The sequence below is a fragment of the Augochlora pura genome, chromosome 6, assembly GCF_028453695.1.
Source record: "Augochlora pura isolate Apur16 chromosome 6, APUR_v2.2.1, whole genome shotgun sequence".
Classification (NCBI taxonomy): Eukaryota; Metazoa; Arthropoda; class Insecta; order Hymenoptera; family Halictidae; genus Augochlora; species Augochlora pura.
Window position 1 is genome coordinate 23,937,640 of NC_135777.1, and position 17,641 is coordinate 23,955,280.

Sequence of the window (17,641 nt, forward strand, 5' to 3'; positions counted from 1 at the left end):
TTAAGTTGGCTCGCACATCCCCACCATTTTATTACTCATCCAGCTCCGCGCAAATACTGTAGAGAGAGAGAGAGAGAGAGTACGAGATAGAATGGAGAGAAGCAGAATGATAGCCTCTCTCTCTCCCCGCGCATTCTTATAGAGCGTGAAAAGACGAATTCAAAGAGGTGAATTTTCAAAATTCGATGCGACACGTTATTCCGTTGTTCCATCAATTTTTGCATTGGCATATGTTATGTTTTTAATCTAGTAGCATAATTCTGGAGGATGTTCAAAAAGAAATCAATAATGGAGAAATAAGTGCTACCCTACTGTCCAGATTTTGTATAAATAAACTACACGATTTAAATATTCCTATTTAACATTTATTATTTACATCTGTATTTGATATAAGATTATCAAATTGAAAAAAAGAAAATGTATACGTGAATCGTTAACAACAATCATGTTAACAAAATATAAAACTAAACAAGAGATGCTTTTGTATATAACGTGTACATGTCTACAAGACCAAAAATGAGGAAATCATTCTGTAATAACTTTAAATGTATAAGTTGCACATCGATTAAACTTATGTAAACTCATCATCTGATCCATAATAGACTTTCAAAGTGTCTGAACGTCGACCTCTTAATTCCCTCTTGGGGAATAACTTATCCAAGCATACATTAGAATATTTCATTCGCCTCAACATCTTTTCCGCTTCTTGTTTTAAGCTACGGTATTCAGTTCTCATATCTTCTGGACATTGAGCTAGTAGATCTGAAAGAACATAAACATTTTATGTTTCTTCCAAGGACTTTTGATTATTCATTTTTTTAATTCATACCTTTAGATTCTATCCGATCCACGTCAAATATATGACTATAGAAAGACACTTGGTGGTACAGTTGCGATTCTGTGAACTATAAATTAAAACGATATTATAGGTTTTAAAATACCTGAGAAAACAAAAAAGTATAATTTTAAGTTTATGCATCTCTTACTTCTTTGATCATCTCCGATTCTTTACATATTTTACAATGTGGGTATTTTCCATGAACCATCAATGGATCTCTATCTCTATTCTCACATAATGGGTTTGTGCACCTAAACCAACCATCATTATATTCCTTAGACAGTTCTTTTATACGAAGTGTTAAACTATTTTTGATAACACTTAAGTATGTCCACGGCTGTACCGTGCATTCTGGATTTGAACAGGATGCAAGTGATAGCTGCGTACCGTTAGGCTATAAAATAATTTTTTCTAAAGAACATAAATTTGAATTTTAAATTTAAAACAATTTCGTTTTTACTTACTGTTTCGGTTACAACGTCCTTTATAGAAATATCGGCTCTACATGTTTCATTTATACATTTAAATAAAAATGGAGTACAATCCTTATATCTATTACGATTTATAAACGATAGTAACTCTTTGATTCCTAGTTGCGGTATCTTTTGTCCAGGTTTCTGAATTGTCTCGAAACCTATATTAAAAATATATATATTTCTTTATGCCATACTTGTTCGATAATTTATTTTATATATTAATATTCAAATTATACCAAAATTTTTAGATAGTAACGCATCATCGATTTCTTTGATTGGTTCACAGATCCTCGACACAATCGGAAATACTTGACCTCGCAAATAATAATTAACATCAATTTTCAAAGAACTGCTCTTTTTGCACTCGTCAATGAGATATGCTCTCTCATTTATGGACGTTTTGGTTCCATTCTACCGTAACAAGAGAATTAATGATGTATAACGTCACACATTCCGAACAGTTTTAAACATGTTAATTTATACGAACATCACATATGATGTATGGCACAGCATCTCCAGCTCTCCACATCCTACCACCTTCCTTATTTGCTCTTACAGCTACTTGCGCATGCGGTGGCTTGGGATTCCGATATTGGTTTGGATCTTTCGATAACAGTTTTGTAATAACTAACGATGACAAAGAAACTTGATTTGTTCGAACATCATTAGCAACGTTTCGCAATATCCGTGAAATCTCTTTTAACTGATTCTCATTAGATTGATTAGAAAATAACTGATCTAAGATTTTTCTGTAAAGTATTAAAAAATGATAAAGTATTAAAATGATCAGTAAGAGAAAGATGGAAAATATTTTTATTATTATCTATTTTTCACCGACTTTCCAACATCACAGGCTAACTGACACCAGTCCCTTCTCACAATATCCATACCCTTATGTTCTTGTGTTAACTTGATCTCTCCATTAGGTAACTGTGTCATTTTAACTGCAGCATACTTCTTCTTCTGTAGAAGTAATAAATAGCGAAACACTCTATCGATATCTAATTCTATCATCTTGTATAATTTATTCACTTCTTGTTTGATCTAGACAATCGTTTCATCCATACATGTAACTATTTCTATACAAGTATTTATACTAAACATTAAATATTTACCTTTTCACCGACAGAACAAGCCTCTTCATAGTCTGCCGAATTAGTATTTATCATTATGGAATCAGTGTCTCCATATATAACTTCATAATTCAACCCTTCAAGAAGACATTTTGTCTCCATTAAAATTTCTCGGCCTTTTGCTGCAAGATGTTTTTACACTTAGTATGTATGCAACAGTGTGAATAAGTGAATTTGCTCTAAAGTTTACCTGTTACCAAAGCAGCAAGCCCTTTAGCATAAAATCTACAATAAGAAGCACCAAAGCAACCGCACAGGGAATTAGCTATTTCTTTCAAAGCCAATTGCCTAATATTATATTGCATTTTCAATTTAGGTGAGTTATTTGGTGCATTCATCAATTTTTTAACGTTTACTCTACTCCATACCAATTTGCGAATTTCAGTTGGAATTATTCCAGACTCTAGATTTGATTCGGGAAAAGCTAAATCCTAGAAGCGCATTTATTCAAAGCAAGGCTGAACGTTTTCCAAAAATTAATAAATATATTTACCCCAATATTAGCAAATGCAGCACCAGGCACAGTAGTGAAACACAAATTGTACTCTTGGATTATACTGGGATACAATGAATTGAAGTCCATCAATAATATCAGTTTATCATAAAATCCTTTCTTTGGATTAAGAACTAAACCTCCAGTATAAGTTGCCTTCTTATTGCCAGTATTTTCTAAACATAATCCGATATTAATTGTATCTAAACAAAATTGAATGCATTAAGATGCTATTGTTTTTACCATGGTTTCCGCTACTAGTAACTCGTTTATCTGGAGTTATATAATTTTTCAAGTGAAAAGCATGTAGTAATAAATATTCATTTCTTTCTATGCGTCCTCCTGTTAACGTTTTTGATAAAATATTTCCTATGGGCAGGCGTATATACATTTTATTGAAAAAACAAACACATTTCACATAGTATAACATTATCAGTATACGTACCAGCTATGCAAGTAATTTCTAGAGCAAGTGGGAAAACATCAAGTTCAATTGCAATAGAGAGAATATGCAATGCTTCTATTAATGTTACTTTAATTAAAATATCTATTTTACTTGTTGTAGCATAAAATGATTTACATTCATCACGTTTCATTTCCTTGCATTCATTTTCCTTTTTATTTAAAACCTATATTAACAAATGTAAATTTAATTTCACATCTAATAAATATTAAATGAGCATTTATGAAATATTTACCTTTCTGCAGAGCGATTGAAGATCGTAACCTCTAACTTTCAGCTTTGATTCCTTAGATGAAACTTGTATATCACACATTGGACGACCAGCAATTACTACATTTAGATTTACTTTAGCCTACAATTTGTTTTGTATTAATTGCATATAGTTTGAATTCTAATAAGTGTAATATTATGTCACAAAATCATAACTTTACAGTAAAACATATACCCTAATTAAAGGAATTTTGTTGCGTTTCAGCTTTCCAAAACTACTCCAATCTTCAATACCTAGTATATACATTCTCCGTATTAGTGCATCAAATTGGAAACCACAATCATAACCAATTAATAAATCTAAATCGGCTGCGGCCATTATTTTTAGCAATTTTTCTAGCAGATCCTTTTCGTTATCACATATCATTAGTTTGGTATATGCAATTTCTGAGAGCACATTGTGTTCTTGTTCTGGCCAAGAAATACCATATGGACACGTGATTACTAAAATAAAATACATTATTGAATACCCAAAGTAAAATTGAAGTTTAGAATGTGTAAATTAACATACGGCAGATGTGTTGCTGAAACAATGGTTTATGTATTTTCTCGAAATGAAATTTTTGATGTATTAATACTGCAACCATGGCTATTTCGTTGTCTCGAGATACAGAATTCAATACTGTTCGTACATTTAATGTCATCATTCCTAATGGTGGTGAAGCTTGGGTCTCAGAACAAACTGAAATGTTTTCCATCTTTTTACAAGTCACCTGTTGTGTCATATAACTCGTTGAATATTAAAATTTAAAGACAGATCAAATAGAGAAATGAAATTATTATACCATTAATTTACACCAACTGCTCTGCACACGAGATACTAAAGAACATTTCACATCCAACCAACAGGGTCCTTTAATATTTCTTTCAATTATAAGTAGTTCCAAACCGTTTACCGTCGTCCCAAAGACACGTTTTATCGATGGACCACTATATTTGTAAGGCATAGCCGGATACTGTGCCGAATATTTCACCTCCAAATATTTGGACAGTAATGGAACATCTTGCTGCTCGAAAGCATAATTTTTTGTAACCGTTTTGTAATGAAAATCTTTTATACCTGATTTATTTGCAAATTTACAAAATTCGTCATAAACTTCTTTCATTGAATCATCGTTATCCTTGGAAGTATTTATCTAAAATTTACAATTGTTATAACATTTTTAATACGGGAAAACCGAGCTTGATAAATATTCGATCGTACATGTTTTCTAGGAAGAAGATAGATCCTTCGAGGAACATTTATAACTTCCAAACAGCAAGAACAGTACGTATTTGTAGAAGGCACAAAGATCTTTCCAAATAAGTATACAATTCCAGGTAGATTGCGCGGATCTTCGTACGCGTCGTACCAATAAAATCTAAGAATGTCTTCTTTATCCGCATTAGTTGTAAGCAGCGAAGGAAAATCTATAGAACCTATTGAAACTTCAACATTTTCCGTTTGTGTTAAAAATTCAGTTTCCAATACTTTGCTAAAGTCTATGGATTCAAATGTATCTTCTTCAATATCAAGTTTCTCTACTTGAGAACTTAGTTTATCCGAACTACAAGCCATGACTAAAATTTTCGAAAATTTTATTATAAATTTAATACCTAAACACAAAAGGAGAATATGTTTTTGCGAGAATAAGTGCGAAGCACGTGTAGACTTATGAGCATCGGCGTTTTGAGCTTTGGTGTCTAGTTGTGGCTCAGCGTGCTGATTGGCAATGAAAATTCATTAGCATCGCCCAATCCCATTCGTGGTGGCAACGCCCCCTCTCCTACTTTCTTGGAAGAAAGTTGTAACGTGGTCAGGATGTTGGCGGTTCTGTTAACGCGTTTCATAGATAGACGACTTAACGTTAATAATCGTGCATTGCTGTAAAACACGTGCTTATGTATTTATTATTGAATCGAAATTAACAAACATGAACGAGAAACAAAAGGTGCAACATTTGATTGTTGATACGAGCGCATTCATTAGAAATACAGCTTTACAGGTAATTTGTAATAATTGTATCTTATTTATTTCGTGGCATTGGCCGAAAATTTTTTCGTCAACGATATGAAAGTTAAAGATATCGCTTTGGTACTGAACTTAATCAATTGTCCAAAATTCTGTAGTTTATAGTAATATGATAACGAGAAATGGTGCCTTTAGGACATTGGAATTAATATAATAACGGAACAAGATGTAGTAAATGAAGTGACAAACAAGCGGCAGTTGAGAAGATTGGTTGTCCTGCCGTATGATTTAATAATACAGACTGCACATCCAGAGAATATAAAATTTGGTAATGTGATGTAATTTACATGAATTCAGACAGTAATTTAATTTATATATTACAATGTATTTTATATAGTAATTGTGACATCGTATTTATAGTAACCGAGTTTGCTAAGAAAACAGGGGATTATACAAGTTTATCAGCAACTGATATAAAAGTAATTGCGTTAACATATCAACTGGAAAAGGAGAAAGTAGGAACAGATCATTTAAGAACTGTTCCGCTTGTATCAAGAACGGTAGATTCCAGTGTCGGTCAGGCAGAAGATTCCCGTACTCCATTAGCTGGTTTTTACATGCCAGAGAAAAATGTAAGCATGCAATATCTTTTAACTAATGTAAGCAGAACTTAATATGACTATTAAAATTCTTGTATATGTAGGCGGTTGTAACAGAAAAAGATACAGAGGAACATGATGCAAAAAAATTAGATAAAGAGGATGATTCGAAGAATAAAGATGAAGAACAAGTGGAAATACAAGAGGAGGACAAAGTAAAGAATAGTAACGCTAAAGAAGAGAAATCAGAATCATATTGTAGCGACTGTTCTGACATTGAATCAAACTATGAAACTGCAGATTCTGATATTGAAGAAGAAAATATAGATGACGTATCTTCTAAATTTTTGAAGTTAACTTGTGAACCATCAGAATTCATAGTTCAAGATAAAGATAACTGCGAGCACAATGTCGATGACATTCTTACCACAGTTGAAAATGCTTCTGACAATGAAGATAACAATATTGATGAATACAATGAATACGAAAGTAACGAAGATTATGATGATGACAATGATAGTGGATGGATTACACCTAGTATGTTTTTTAAAACCCTATGTCACGAACAAAGTAGATCTGCTAAATACGTAAAATCTTTTTTTTCATTGCAGAGAATATCTCTATCGTGAAGAAGGAAATTAATTCAGACCTCTTAGAAGAAAAATCTGCAACTGTTGCATGTTTAACAATAGACTTTGCAATGCAGAATGTTTTAAAACAAATTGGTTTGAATGTAGTAGCTTTGGATGGAAGATTAATTAAACAAGTGAAAACATTTATCTTCAGGTGTTATGCGTGTTACAAGACAACCAGTATCATGACAAAAGTTTTCTGTCCTAGTTGTGGCAATAAAACATTAAAAAAAGTTGCAATGACGGTTGATGATGAAGGAAACCAGCAAATTCATATTAATTTCCGGAAACGAATTTCAAAGAGGGGAAAAAGGGTAGGCTTGTTCATTCTAATTCGTTTCCGTCCAATGTTATGCAAATGGAAATCGAACAACTGCGATAAACAATTTGTTTTAGTTTTCCTTGCCAATGCCGAAAGGAGGGAAACATGCAAACAATCCCATTCTTTGCGAAGACCAACCATTACCTCATCAAAGGCAAACAAGACTGGCTCGCACTAAAAATGATCCTTTACAGGACGATTACATAGCTGGATATTCCCCATTTATTATGCGCGACGTACATTCTAAATCAGCTATGTTAGGTATACGGTCATCAAGTTCTATTAAATATTGGATGCAAAACAATCCGAATGAATGTAGAAAGAAACGAAAATAAAAAATTTATATCATAATATGATATGTATCGTAAAATATAAATTTTGTTTAAGTAAATACGTTGTACATTGGAAATATCTGTATGTACCTCTCATATTTAATTTTTTATGAACGTTCATCATTTCGTAACATATTCCTCTCGTAATGTGAAACATTTTATAAATTGTTTTATCTATTTCGAATAATAGAAAAATAAATGCCCCGGGTGAGGATCGAACTCACGACCTTAAGATTATGAGACTTACGCGCTGCCGTCTGCGCTACCGAGGCCTGGCATACTAGTTTGTTAAAATTTCATTAAAGTTGAAATACGTCCTAGCACGTGGAATAAACTTGAACTAATTTTTGAAAGCTAGCGGGCAACCTATGAACATTTTCGTCCATAAGAGTGAAAACAAGTGTGGAAATCTAATTGTAGAAATTATACTTTTGTTTATAAAATGCTCAGCCCAGAAACATGGAACTTTAAGCCGCCTCAACATTATTTTTCTACACAAAAAAGAGATTTTAAGAGAACAGATATACCAGACATCGTCAAATCGCATTTTTTTAATCATTCGGTACGTAAGGAACCAGTTGTCATTAATTCTTATTTTGTGTAGGTTATGTTTTGAGAAATCTTTACATAATTCGCAATTACTTTTGGCTTTACGCCAGATATCTTTGGTGCTTCCTGACACCGTCAGAATTCCGGATGATTTGCAAAGTTGCATTTCAGAAGACAGCGACTATTACCGAGTCAACGCTGTGAATGTACTTGATTTAATAAACAAAGAATTCATTGAGGCATTTGTTAAAAAAGGTAAATACATCGGTAGCACAATTAGTTTATACTACTATTTGATCATAGCTTACTTATCAAAAAATTTAAATTTCATTTGAACATGATAAAAAGAAATGTATACTTACTATTTATACAATAATTAATCGTAGCAATAATATAATATATACATAGTATAAACGATCATATTTATCATTATCCTATAAATGGAAATTCTTATGGACCAATGCCAACATTTTAAATTAAGTAGTAACAGCATCATAATTTTTTGCCATACAATGAATAAGTAATAGATAATGTATTTAATTAACATTTCAATGAACTTTTTCTTAGGAGAACTGAGTCTCCTGACAATTGGGAATAAAATTGATGTGGATAATGCGATTGTCATTACACCAACTGGCCATTTAATATTGTCATTGTTGACAGAAGATTTTCAAATACTCGGTTTAGAGGGGAAAGCCTCTTTTTTTGACCGTAAAGCAAATACACGTTATGGTAAGTGTGAAGGAAGTAAATAAAAAAATATCAAAATGCCAAAGAAACACCAAGTACCTATGCTAGTGGATCTAGCATTAAAATCTATCGGCGAATATGTAATTGCTTTTGGTAGATACATGACAAAGCTTGTTTGCACCATTTCTAAAACAAATCCAGAATGTGGAAATGTTAAATTACGTTCAATGTTAGAATTCATGAAAGATTTATTAAACTCCAATGTACCACGAAACTTGTACAATAGAATGTCCATAGCAGTGTTGACTGCAGTTAAAAATTTAGTTGAAGAAACCAGAGGCACATACAATGACTTTATTCTCACTACAGCCTTTCTATCAGAAATGACAATTGCTCTTCATTTAACAGAAGTTGCTATAGGTGCACATTTAAGAACAATTGAATTCTTAGTTTGGCCTAAAATTATGAGGCATATGCTTTATAATAAGTTACACAATATGGTTGGCCTTGAAATTTTAGACTTGGGTTCAGGTTCAGCTGGCTGGAGAACGTCTGACATTGAGAAAATGATCATCAATGGAGTTTCTGTCATGCCAAATTTAGCATGCTTCATTTTGTGTTCTGACTGTACAGATAATATTATAGCGGCCTTGGCACAGCATTGTAAAAAGCTGCAAAAGCTAGATGTAACTGCATCTAGGTCTGTAACAGAACGCAGTGTTCTTCCTCTGCTTTCATGTAAATATTTAACACAAGTTAAGTTATGTAGAACTTCGATGACTATACCCGGCTATGCAAATCTGTTCTTAGAACATTTGAACATACAAGATATTGGCAGATGCGACGAGTTTGGGTTTGTTTTAGAGCTCATCAATAAAAAAGAAACCAATGTTAAAAGTTCCTTTCACATAAAAATATTTGAAAGTCGAAATTTCAGTATGGAACATTTATATCTTTTAGTTGATATGTGTCCATATATTACAAGTCTTTGTTTACTACGTGATGAAAAAATTGTTGACTTAACAATTCTTGCCACTCTTGATTACTTACAAGAATTAAAGCTCTTGTCTTGTGATTTTTATACCCATGGGATAAACTCGTTGTTGGAAATAAAGGGTAGCACAATTGTAAGTCTGCACTTGGAGCATGTAGAAGAAATTGATTTAAATGCACTGATATCCATAAGTCAATACTGCCCGGGTATAAAAAGTCTAATGTTTTATAATTGTGAATTCTTAGAACGTGTACAAAGATATCCAAGAAAGCTTGCAGTTTCACCTTTTCAATCGTTAGAGAGAATCAAATGTGTAGCGGAATGCGTTAGTATGCACCTAGAATTTTTGCTTTCTCATTGTACAAATATCAAGTTTATACAATTGGGTTCATCGACTGGTATCGAGGATGAAACAATGAGGAGAATACTTTTGCAAAATCCAATGAGCAAATTGGAAGAACTTAAAATATTGTACAGTCATGATTTATCAATGAGAACAATACAGCTACTAATGGAAAATTGTGATAATTTACAACGTTTGTCTGAATTAGAAAACTGGCGAGGAATATCGCCTGCAGAGTTAAATCTATTCAGAGAAGAATTAAAAAACACTAACACAAACTTGGATACAAGTCCAAATGTGTTTTTCGCATAAATGAAATTTGGAAGGTGATTAAATTGCTGTAGACAGAATAGAAGGATGTATTTTTTTTACATTAGTATATATAATAAAGTTATAAAATTAATTAATATATAATCGTTTATTATTTTGTGCATATTGTAGATTCGCGTAATTTGATATTTATATCTTTTCTTTTATTCACGTTAAAAAACAGTTTTGCAGAGACAATAGTTAACAGTAACTATTTATTAACGTAGATTTCACTGTATAATCATGAATAAAGTTTACATTTTATTATTATTGCTTTCTGTTTATTTTTTTACCGGTAATTTAAATTGAAGTTGTGACTATTGATTTAAAATCTGAAAGCTTTACACCCGGCAAGAAGAATTATGAGCACATCCGAATATCATTGAAAGAACGTTTAAAGCATAAATTCGATGTAGTACTTTCTTGGAATCCACCAGGTAAACTATCCCTATCAGCTTCTTAATTACCACTATTTCTACATGTAGTTTACTGAACAATTTATTTTACTTTTAAAGATGAAAATTTGTGTCCATCATCGATAGCAGCATGGTTTCACGAGCACCAATACAACGTCCTTCTTTGTCGTTTAACTTTTACACAAAAAACTGAATATTCTTTAAAAATACCAACAATTTCAGAGGAAGGTGATAACGATACATTTTTTGAGTGGCTCGGAGTTTTTAGTATTTCTGGTGAATTGTATGTATAAAATATATTACGAAAACGTTGATGGTAAAAGAAGGTTTTATGACAATAAGTTAATTGTTTCAGAAAAAATGTTAAGCCAGACGATTATGTAAACACATATATATGCCCTTCACCGTCTATGGATGTTGGTCAAATCAAATATTTACAATGGACTGGTTTTTTTACAAGACAGCAAGTAATAAATATATATGAGGCTGTAAGAAAATATATATTAATGAAGAACACTATACCATGGGGTGTTTTACATGTGCAAGGATTTTCAGATAGTCCACTTAGTTGGGATTTAAAAGAACATACATTTTATACTGATGGTGATAACAGTTATACAATTGTATTTAGACCAGCTGCTAATACCATTATACGAAAAAGTCTTAGTTCAAATAATAAACCAAGAAATTTTCACTAACAATATATTTCCTCGTAAACTGTTTAACAATTCAAATAAAATGTATGAGAAGAAATAAATTATACTTTGCAATTTATACATCGTTTATTATGATATAGAGAATAATAAACGTTTATGAGTAACATTTCTTTTAATATAACATCACTTTACATCAATATCTTTCGCAAAAGGTAAGTCAAAGTGTGCAATGTGTGGAATTTAATAATTAAACAAAAGAAAGCTTCTAACGATTTATAGGATCGCAGTATAAAATACATTGTATAAATTAACTTTGTCTATGGGGTTTCAAAATTATTTTTTATCTCTTTGTAAATGTTTTACTAAATGCTGTGCCGCGAAAGCATTTATATATACTATCATATGATACCAAAATTATGCTACAATTGTAATGTTACGTTATTGCACATATTAAACTTAGAAAGTGGAAAAGATCATCACATTATTAATTACATTAATTGCTTTGTAAAATTACAAGACTAGAAATCAATCTAAATTGAGCGTTCGCGTGTAAATTAATTTAACTTATAGTAAATAATACATAAGACATACTGTACTATGAGATCAAAGTAACATATCACGTATATAGTCTTGAAAGCTTTCCAAAATGTCTTTGCAAATAAATAGATACGAAGCGATCCATATAAAGGTTGCTGCATATGCCTAGTTTGCCAATTTCATATTGCTACATGATGAAAATAGTTTATTACTTATATTTTTTAAAACTTGTCAAGATTTTTCGTAAGTCATTAAATATAAAGTGATTAATAAATAAATATTGCTACTACCTTTATTTGTATTGTCGACTAAAAGTTGAAATGAATATTAAATTATTGTACTGCATGAATAAATATACATATAGAACTGCTATTGATACTTAGGACAAATGAAGCAACTATTACATGCATCATTATGCACATTTATATGGAAAGATAGTACGATTTTAAATAAGAAAAGTTCTTATTATCACTAGTAGACAATCTACTATAATGTGGTTTACCTTTCATATCAACACATGAGAACTGTCTGATTCAGTAAATTTTACTTTGGAATTATAATAGATATCTTCAATTCCAGAACCGACAGACATGCGAGATTTAGAACGGGCCATGAGTTCGCCCAATTCATCAAAATCTTTGTACCTAATACAGAAATATAATGAACAATAAATTTGAATTATCATACATAATAAAAATTCATTGCCATATGCAATAAAGAAATTTTGAAATATAAAAGGCTTACCTGCTGACTGGACGACTTTGATTTTCAGACGATTCTGAAGAATTTTTCATAATTGAAAATCTGTCATCTGCATTAAATGATGCTATATTACCTATTTTAAATTTAATTAGTTGTAATGATATTAAAGCAGTATAGAAGTTGGTAATTAAAAATATATGTAAATATATGTATAAAATTATATATATGTGTATAAAATTATATATAAAATGTATATTAAAAATTATTTACCAGATGGGAATAGCATGGTATTGTTCAAGAGATCGCCATTTGTGAATGGTGAAAGACTATCATCTTCTTCTGGTAACAAATGGTTAGTGGTGTCGCTCGTTATTGACTCGACCATTTCTAACCATTGCTGATTATGTGATCTGAATTTTTCCACTTTTATACGTGCCGCCCAATTTTTATCACACATCTAACATTTAACAATTACTTTAAATTAACTATCTCTTTGAAAAGATTATATTTACAATATACTTACAGCAATAACATCCAGACATGCGTCACAAACTTTTCTAATTGCTGGATTTTTGTCGTGCATTAAATCTATTAAATATCCAGGTGCTTCTGCAAATAATTTACACATAACAATTTATGCTTTAGCATACTAAAAGAAGAAAGCAAAGAATTTGATTATTACCATTACCAGTTTCACGTATTAGATAGTCTCTTGTTGAATCGTGCTTAGATATTTGATAAAAAACATATATTATTTGCAAAACCATTTCATCGTCTTCTTGCTTAGCTATTAAAAAGGAGTTATTATTAATAATTAATATTCACGTCCAATTTTTAATGCTAAACATACCTTTAAGAAGTTCAATAAGGGACAAAAGTATGTCGGCTTTACATAATAATCGTGCACAATCTTCATCATAAGCTGCTGTACCCAAAAATATAACAATTTCAAGTACTAAATCGTCAAGTGCTTTACCTGTATGAAAAAGACACTAATGAAATTCAAAGAAATGTGAATACAGTAAACAGATTTCTGTATAAGAAGATATACCTGGCACAAGATTATTGCGTATCCATGGTATCAAATCACATCGATGGAGTATTTGTGAATAATCCAAGTCAGGTAATTCCAAATTACCTAACACACCAATAACTTCCAACACAAAATCTTGAGAGTCTGATTGATTTAAGGCCATAGCAAAGTCACCCACGAATTCCTAATAATTGTTGTTATTAATTGTCAAACATTATTTCGGAATAATTACACTTACAAGCTTATTGTGTAGAGTAAACTGACTTACAACAAAACTGTCTTTAGTTGATTCGTGTTGAGAAATATTCCGTATCATTTTCATTATAAGAGGATCTTGATTTCTGAATGCTTTTTTTATAAGTCCTTGCAAACGATTATTTTCTACCATGAGTTGGGCATTTTTACTATTGATTGCTAAATTAATACCAAGAGCAACTAATTCTAATTTTGGTTGGTCATCCTCAGAGTTCAAAATCATATTCGTTACCTGAAAAACATTTACACTTAATACAACCGAAATTGATGTATATGTACGAAAGTTTTATAATACCTACCATTTGTATGCATTCAGTATTTGTGAACATAGCTTTCACTTTATCATCCATACTAGTATGATATAATGTTCCCAAAATTGTTGTTTTATTTTTAATGTCACTTTGACCAAGGAGTTTAATTAATTTTGGTAACAAGCCAACTCTTATCATCCTTGCCCTAAGTTTCGTGTCAAAGGAAAGATTGAACAACAATTTTAAGGTACTCAATACCAAATCAGCATTATTATTTTGTAGAAGTCTCGGTATTTTTTCAATAATGTTTCCTTCAGCCTGAAACAATAGTATATTATGCATAAAATGTAATTAAACAATATTGAAGTTGTTTATCATAGAATTTTACCATAAGATCTTTATTTTCTCGAAAAATCGATAATTTTTTTAAGAATGCGATGACTAGTATCACCAAATCCGTATTTGTCCTGTCTAATGTCTTAATCAACATGCCAATTACATTTTTCTTCCGCATTTTTCTTTCTACTTCCATATTTTCAGCAATATTTAACAATAAGTAAAAGGCCACTGTAACACAACTCATATTATAATATTTTCTAAAGATTTCAATTATAATAGTGGACAACTACCAACCTCGCAATAAATGCTCTTGTTTTTTTATTAAACTCTTAAATTTCTTGCGATTTTTTTCAAGTTCCTCTTTCAATTTTTTAATGTCGTTTTCAGTTACAGAAATTTCGCTAGATCGTTTTTTAATTTCATAATCTAGAGGGCCGTCGGTACTCCAGATGTCATCAATGATTTTATTCTTTTTGTCGCAATTATCGTTTGCACTTGAGAAGAATGTTAGACCCGTAGTATTTTCAAAGTGACGTCTACGTTTCTCCATGTCTTCTTTCCATTGATCGTACCGGCGTAGTTCAAAGTCTATAATATCCATACATAATGATCCAATCTGAAAGCAATTATATTAGATGTATTAAGTGTATAAGTGTTTTTCAATTATTATCACTTACTCTGTATTCAAGCACAATATTATGAAATTGACTATATGCTGAGAAACAGAAGAAGATGTAGACAATATTTGTAGACAATTCTATGCTACGTCTCCAATCCTCCCTTAGGACTCTAGCTAAAGCACTTAACAGAGATTCTACAAAGATACACATAAATTATGAATTATGTAATCAATATTTATAAAATTCAATATACAAACATTTAATACCGTTTTTTGTCAATTCGTGTAGATTATCAGGTATTCGTGCTAATTGTAGGATCAGCGATGATCCCTTGATTTTTCCTGGAATTTCTTCATATAATAATTCAATGTAACTATCAACATTGCTAATGATAGCGCGTTCTGTTTCTCCATTATCCATAGATAATGAATTCGATGACGATGGTCTTGAAGGTTGAGAATTATTGTCATTACCTATATTAAAAAATACTTAGTAAAAAAAATTAGAATTCAAAAAACATTAAAAAATATTTTACATAGATAAATAAACTAACCTGTAGTAATGTCATTTGTTTTACGATTCTGAAGATAATAAATCAATTGTTCTACCTCTCTCAACCTAGATTCGTGAATTAAAGAACATTTTTCTATCACTTCCTTAGCAAGAAGCGACACATTAGTATCTGCATTCAAACTTTTTAGTCGAATTATTTTTTGACATTCCTGTAAACGTGATTAATTATAAAATCATATTAACTAACAATCGCCAACGATGTATTGCGTAACAATTGTCAACGATGAAATATTTAAAATGAACTATTACCTTACGTTCACCCAACATAGGGTCTCCCAATTCACCCAAAATTAATGCTTCCACATCGTAATTAACTACCAAAGCTTTTTCTGTAGGATGAACATCCAAAGATCCAGATCTCACTTTTCTAAGTAATAAAAATATACTTTATACAGCAACACATTATATACCATTTAAAGCGCACATAAAATAATATCGAATTTTCTGTCAAATTACTATGACAGCTATGTGACAATTATTATCGTAATAATGCGACCAAACACCTACCGTTTTAAAAATTTTGCTTCATCCATTTTCAGATTTTATTTATAATTTCGAGCATGAAAATAAACCTGTCTTTTTCAACTTTCAATAATTAATTCATCTCCATGGAGAGTAAATTCTAGGTAGAACCACTAAGTACAATTCGTGTGAGATCATGTGAGCTTTCTATGCTGTCATTGTCAATAATATTATATGTACAGTGCAGTAGGTAACACTACAAGTTTTGCAAGAATCTAGTCGCAGTGTGTTTCGTTAGCGAGAATAGAAGTAGAAATTGCTTTCCTCTGATTGGTGGCGATCCAATGCTAAAACAAGATTCACTGCGGACTGGATGCGCAGTAAAATGATTGGATGCTTGAAAAAGCTAACTGAAGTAAAAAAATCGTGCAAAACTTGAGGAAAATATAGTTGTCTTTGAACTATGCGGTTTTGCTGATGGTGTGCTATATTATTCACTGCTATTTCTTCTCTTTGTCATTGACTATGAGAGCAGACTATTCAACTGTAACTCGTCAGCCAATCAGAATACAGCAATTCACTGTATTCTCTCAATTCAAGAACCTCAATACCCCCATGTATGATTCTTGAATTGAGAGATTATTATTATAATACATTCATATTATCATAGAACTAACGAACCATAGAACTGTAGCACAGAGTACGTTTCCATGTACACCTCCCGTTCGTTTCTCGTAAATAGCGCTGATATATGTAAACTTACCATAATGTGACCTTAAGAAGAACGATACTTGCGCCATTATCGGGATGTGAAAGAGTTAAGAGGAGCGCTCAGTTGACGCCAGTCGTCGCGACGCGCAATCTATTTCGTATATGATGCTCCCTAGAGCGTTCTGAATGATATTCTTTTAATTCTTATTTATAAATCATACTACTCATATTTTTCTCGTAACATTTTAATATGACCATTGAATTTTAAAGTATAAAAGGTATACAATGATAATCATACGAGTGTTAATCCCAAGTGTGAGAAATAACTGCACAACATTTTAGTATCTCGAACAAGAATGCTTCATTTTTGCGATAATGATTATTAATCATTTCCAATGTATACTTTTTACCTGACGACTAAATTAACGCAGTATATTCGCTTAACAATGTTCGTTGGATGCGTTTTCCATTTATGTTGCAATTAGTAAGAGATCTATTGAACTATTTAATGTATGTATACGTGCGTGCATGTATACACGTGCATGTAGTATGTAGGCATGTGACGTACGCACAAGTGCTTGACATTTAAACGGAGCGCGCCGGATAAAAGGGGTTGAAAACTTAATTACACGTATCACGAAAATGATCGTTCAATTTACTGAACGACAAAGGCCATTATAACTTGGCTCATA

General features: G+C 31.5%; 4 protein-coding genes and 1 non-coding gene across 12 annotated transcripts; 2 read left to right on the forward strand and 3 right to left on the reverse strand.

The window, feature by feature from the left end:
* Positions 1 to 384: 384 nt before the first annotated feature.
* LOC144470809 (DNA polymerase alpha catalytic subunit-like) lies at positions 385 to 5,334 on the reverse strand. Its single transcript, XM_078182350.1, has 17 exons — positions 4,878 to 5,334; positions 4,459 to 4,809; positions 4,185 to 4,386; positions 3,849 to 4,117; positions 3,639 to 3,755; positions 3,386 to 3,569; positions 3,184 to 3,309; positions 2,941 to 3,116; positions 2,638 to 2,878; positions 2,430 to 2,569; positions 2,153 to 2,358; positions 1,802 to 2,063; positions 1,551 to 1,725; positions 1,303 to 1,472; positions 987 to 1,232; positions 830 to 905; positions 385 to 762 (listed from the first exon to the last, which is right to left on the reverse strand). The coding sequence occupies exons 1-17, from the start codon at positions 5,229 to 5,231 to the stop codon at positions 572 to 574; spliced, it is 3,486 nt and encodes a 1,161-aa protein (XP_078038476.1). The 5' UTR covers positions 5,232 to 5,334; the 3' UTR covers positions 385 to 571.
* Positions 5,335 to 5,466: 132 nt separating this feature from the next.
* LOC144470841 (RNA-binding protein NOB1) lies at positions 5,467 to 7,530 on the forward strand. The gene is made up of 6 exons (XM_078182403.1): positions 5,467 to 5,658; positions 5,820 to 5,952; positions 6,045 to 6,256; positions 6,328 to 6,760; positions 6,835 to 7,169; positions 7,252 to 7,530. The coding sequence occupies exons 1-6, from the start codon at positions 5,587 to 5,589 to the stop codon at positions 7,510 to 7,512; spliced, it is 1,446 nt and encodes a 481-aa protein (XP_078038529.1). The 5' UTR covers positions 5,467 to 5,586; the 3' UTR covers positions 7,513 to 7,530.
* Positions 7,531 to 7,708: 178 nt separating this feature from the next.
* On the reverse strand, positions 7,709 to 7,781 carry Trnam-cau (transfer RNA methionine (anticodon CAU)). The gene has a single exon. It is a non-coding gene; the product is annotated as a tRNA-Met (tRNA).
* Positions 7,782 to 7,860: 79 nt separating this feature from the next.
* On the forward strand, positions 7,861 to 11,647 carry LOC144470966 (ribonuclease P protein subunit p40). Of its 4 annotated transcripts, XM_078182583.1 has the most exons (6): positions 7,863 to 8,071; positions 8,169 to 8,313; positions 8,626 to 8,790; positions 10,706 to 10,831; positions 10,910 to 11,093; positions 11,166 to 11,647. In XM_078182583.1, the coding sequence occupies exons 1-6, from the start codon at positions 7,952 to 7,954 to the stop codon at positions 11,506 to 11,508; spliced, it is 1,083 nt and encodes a 360-aa protein (XP_078038709.1). In that variant the 5' UTR covers positions 7,863 to 7,951; the 3' UTR covers positions 11,509 to 11,647. The 4 variants fall into 4 exon arrangements, with proteins under 4 accessions (XP_078038706.1, XP_078038709.1, XP_078038708.1 ...); XM_078182580.1 differs by lacking the exons at positions 10,910 to 11,093; positions 11,166 to 11,647 and having other exon boundaries at positions 7,861 to 8,071; positions 9,268 to 10,830; XM_078182582.1 differs by lacking the exons at positions 7,863 to 8,071; positions 8,169 to 8,313 and having other exon boundaries at positions 8,687 to 9,486.
* A 77-nt stretch (positions 11,648 to 11,724) lies between these two features.
* Positions 11,725 to 16,476, reverse strand: Kap3 (kinesin associated protein 3). 5 transcript variants are annotated; one of them, XM_078182578.1, is made up of 16 exons: positions 16,284 to 16,476; positions 16,026 to 16,143; positions 15,757 to 15,925; positions 15,470 to 15,676; positions 15,261 to 15,397; positions 14,878 to 15,199; positions 14,633 to 14,811; positions 14,293 to 14,562; positions 14,007 to 14,225; positions 13,757 to 13,922; positions 13,556 to 13,681; positions 13,388 to 13,492; positions 13,229 to 13,314; positions 12,976 to 13,162; positions 12,748 to 12,814; positions 11,725 to 12,647 (listed from the first exon to the last, which is right to left on the reverse strand). In XM_078182578.1, exons 1-16 carry the CDS (start codon positions 16,307 to 16,309, stop codon positions 12,509 to 12,511), a joined length of 2,523 nt encoding a protein of 840 aa, XP_078038704.1. In that variant the 5' UTR covers positions 16,310 to 16,476; the 3' UTR covers positions 11,725 to 12,508. The 5 variants fall into 5 exon arrangements, with proteins under 5 accessions (XP_078038704.1, XP_078038703.1, XP_078038702.1 ...); XM_078182577.1 differs by having other exon boundaries at positions 12,748 to 12,838; positions 13,229 to 13,311; positions 13,394 to 13,492; positions 16,284 to 16,475; XM_078182576.1 differs by having other exon boundaries at positions 12,748 to 12,838; positions 13,394 to 13,492; positions 16,284 to 16,475.
* Positions 16,477 to 17,641: the final 1,165 nt, after the last annotated feature.

Coding starts and splice junctions, on each gene's coding strand:
- LOC144470809 (XM_078182350.1), bottom strand. CDS start 5,231: ATGGCTTGTAGTTCGGATAAACTAAGTTCTCAAGTAGAGAAACTTGAT. Junction 3,756..3,848: donor ACAAAATTCCTTTAATTAGG/GTATATGTTTTA, acceptor AACAAATTGTAG/GCTAAAGTAAATCTAAATGT. Junction 2,570..2,637: donor GCTTGCTGCTTTGGTAACAG/GTAAACTTTAGA, acceptor AACATCTTGCAG/CAAAAGGCCGAGAAATTTTA.
- LOC144470841 (XM_078182403.1), top strand. CDS start 5,587: ATGAACGAGAAACAAAAGGTGCAACATTTGATTGTTGATACGAGCGCA. Junction 5,659..5,819: donor TTAGAAATACAGCTTTACAG/GTAATTTGTAAT, acceptor TGGTGCCTTTAG/GACATTGGAATTAATATAAT. Junction 6,761..6,834: donor TAGTGGATGGATTACACCTA/GTATGTTTTTTA, acceptor TTTTCATTGCAG/AGAATATCTCTATCGTGAAG.
- LOC144470966 (XM_078182579.1), top strand. CDS start 8,826: ATGCCAAAGAAACACCAAGTACCTATGCTAGTGGATCTAGCATTAAAA.
- Kap3 (XM_078182574.1), bottom strand. CDS start 16,309: ATGGATGAAGCAAAATTTTTAAAACG. Junction 15,200..15,260: donor ATATTGTGCTTGAATACAGA/GTAAGTGATAAT, acceptor AATTGCTTTCAG/ATTGGATCATTATGTATGGA. Junction 12,839..12,975: donor TACCATGCTATTCCCATCTG/GTAAATAATTTT, acceptor AATTTAAAATAG/GTAATATAGCATCATTTAAT.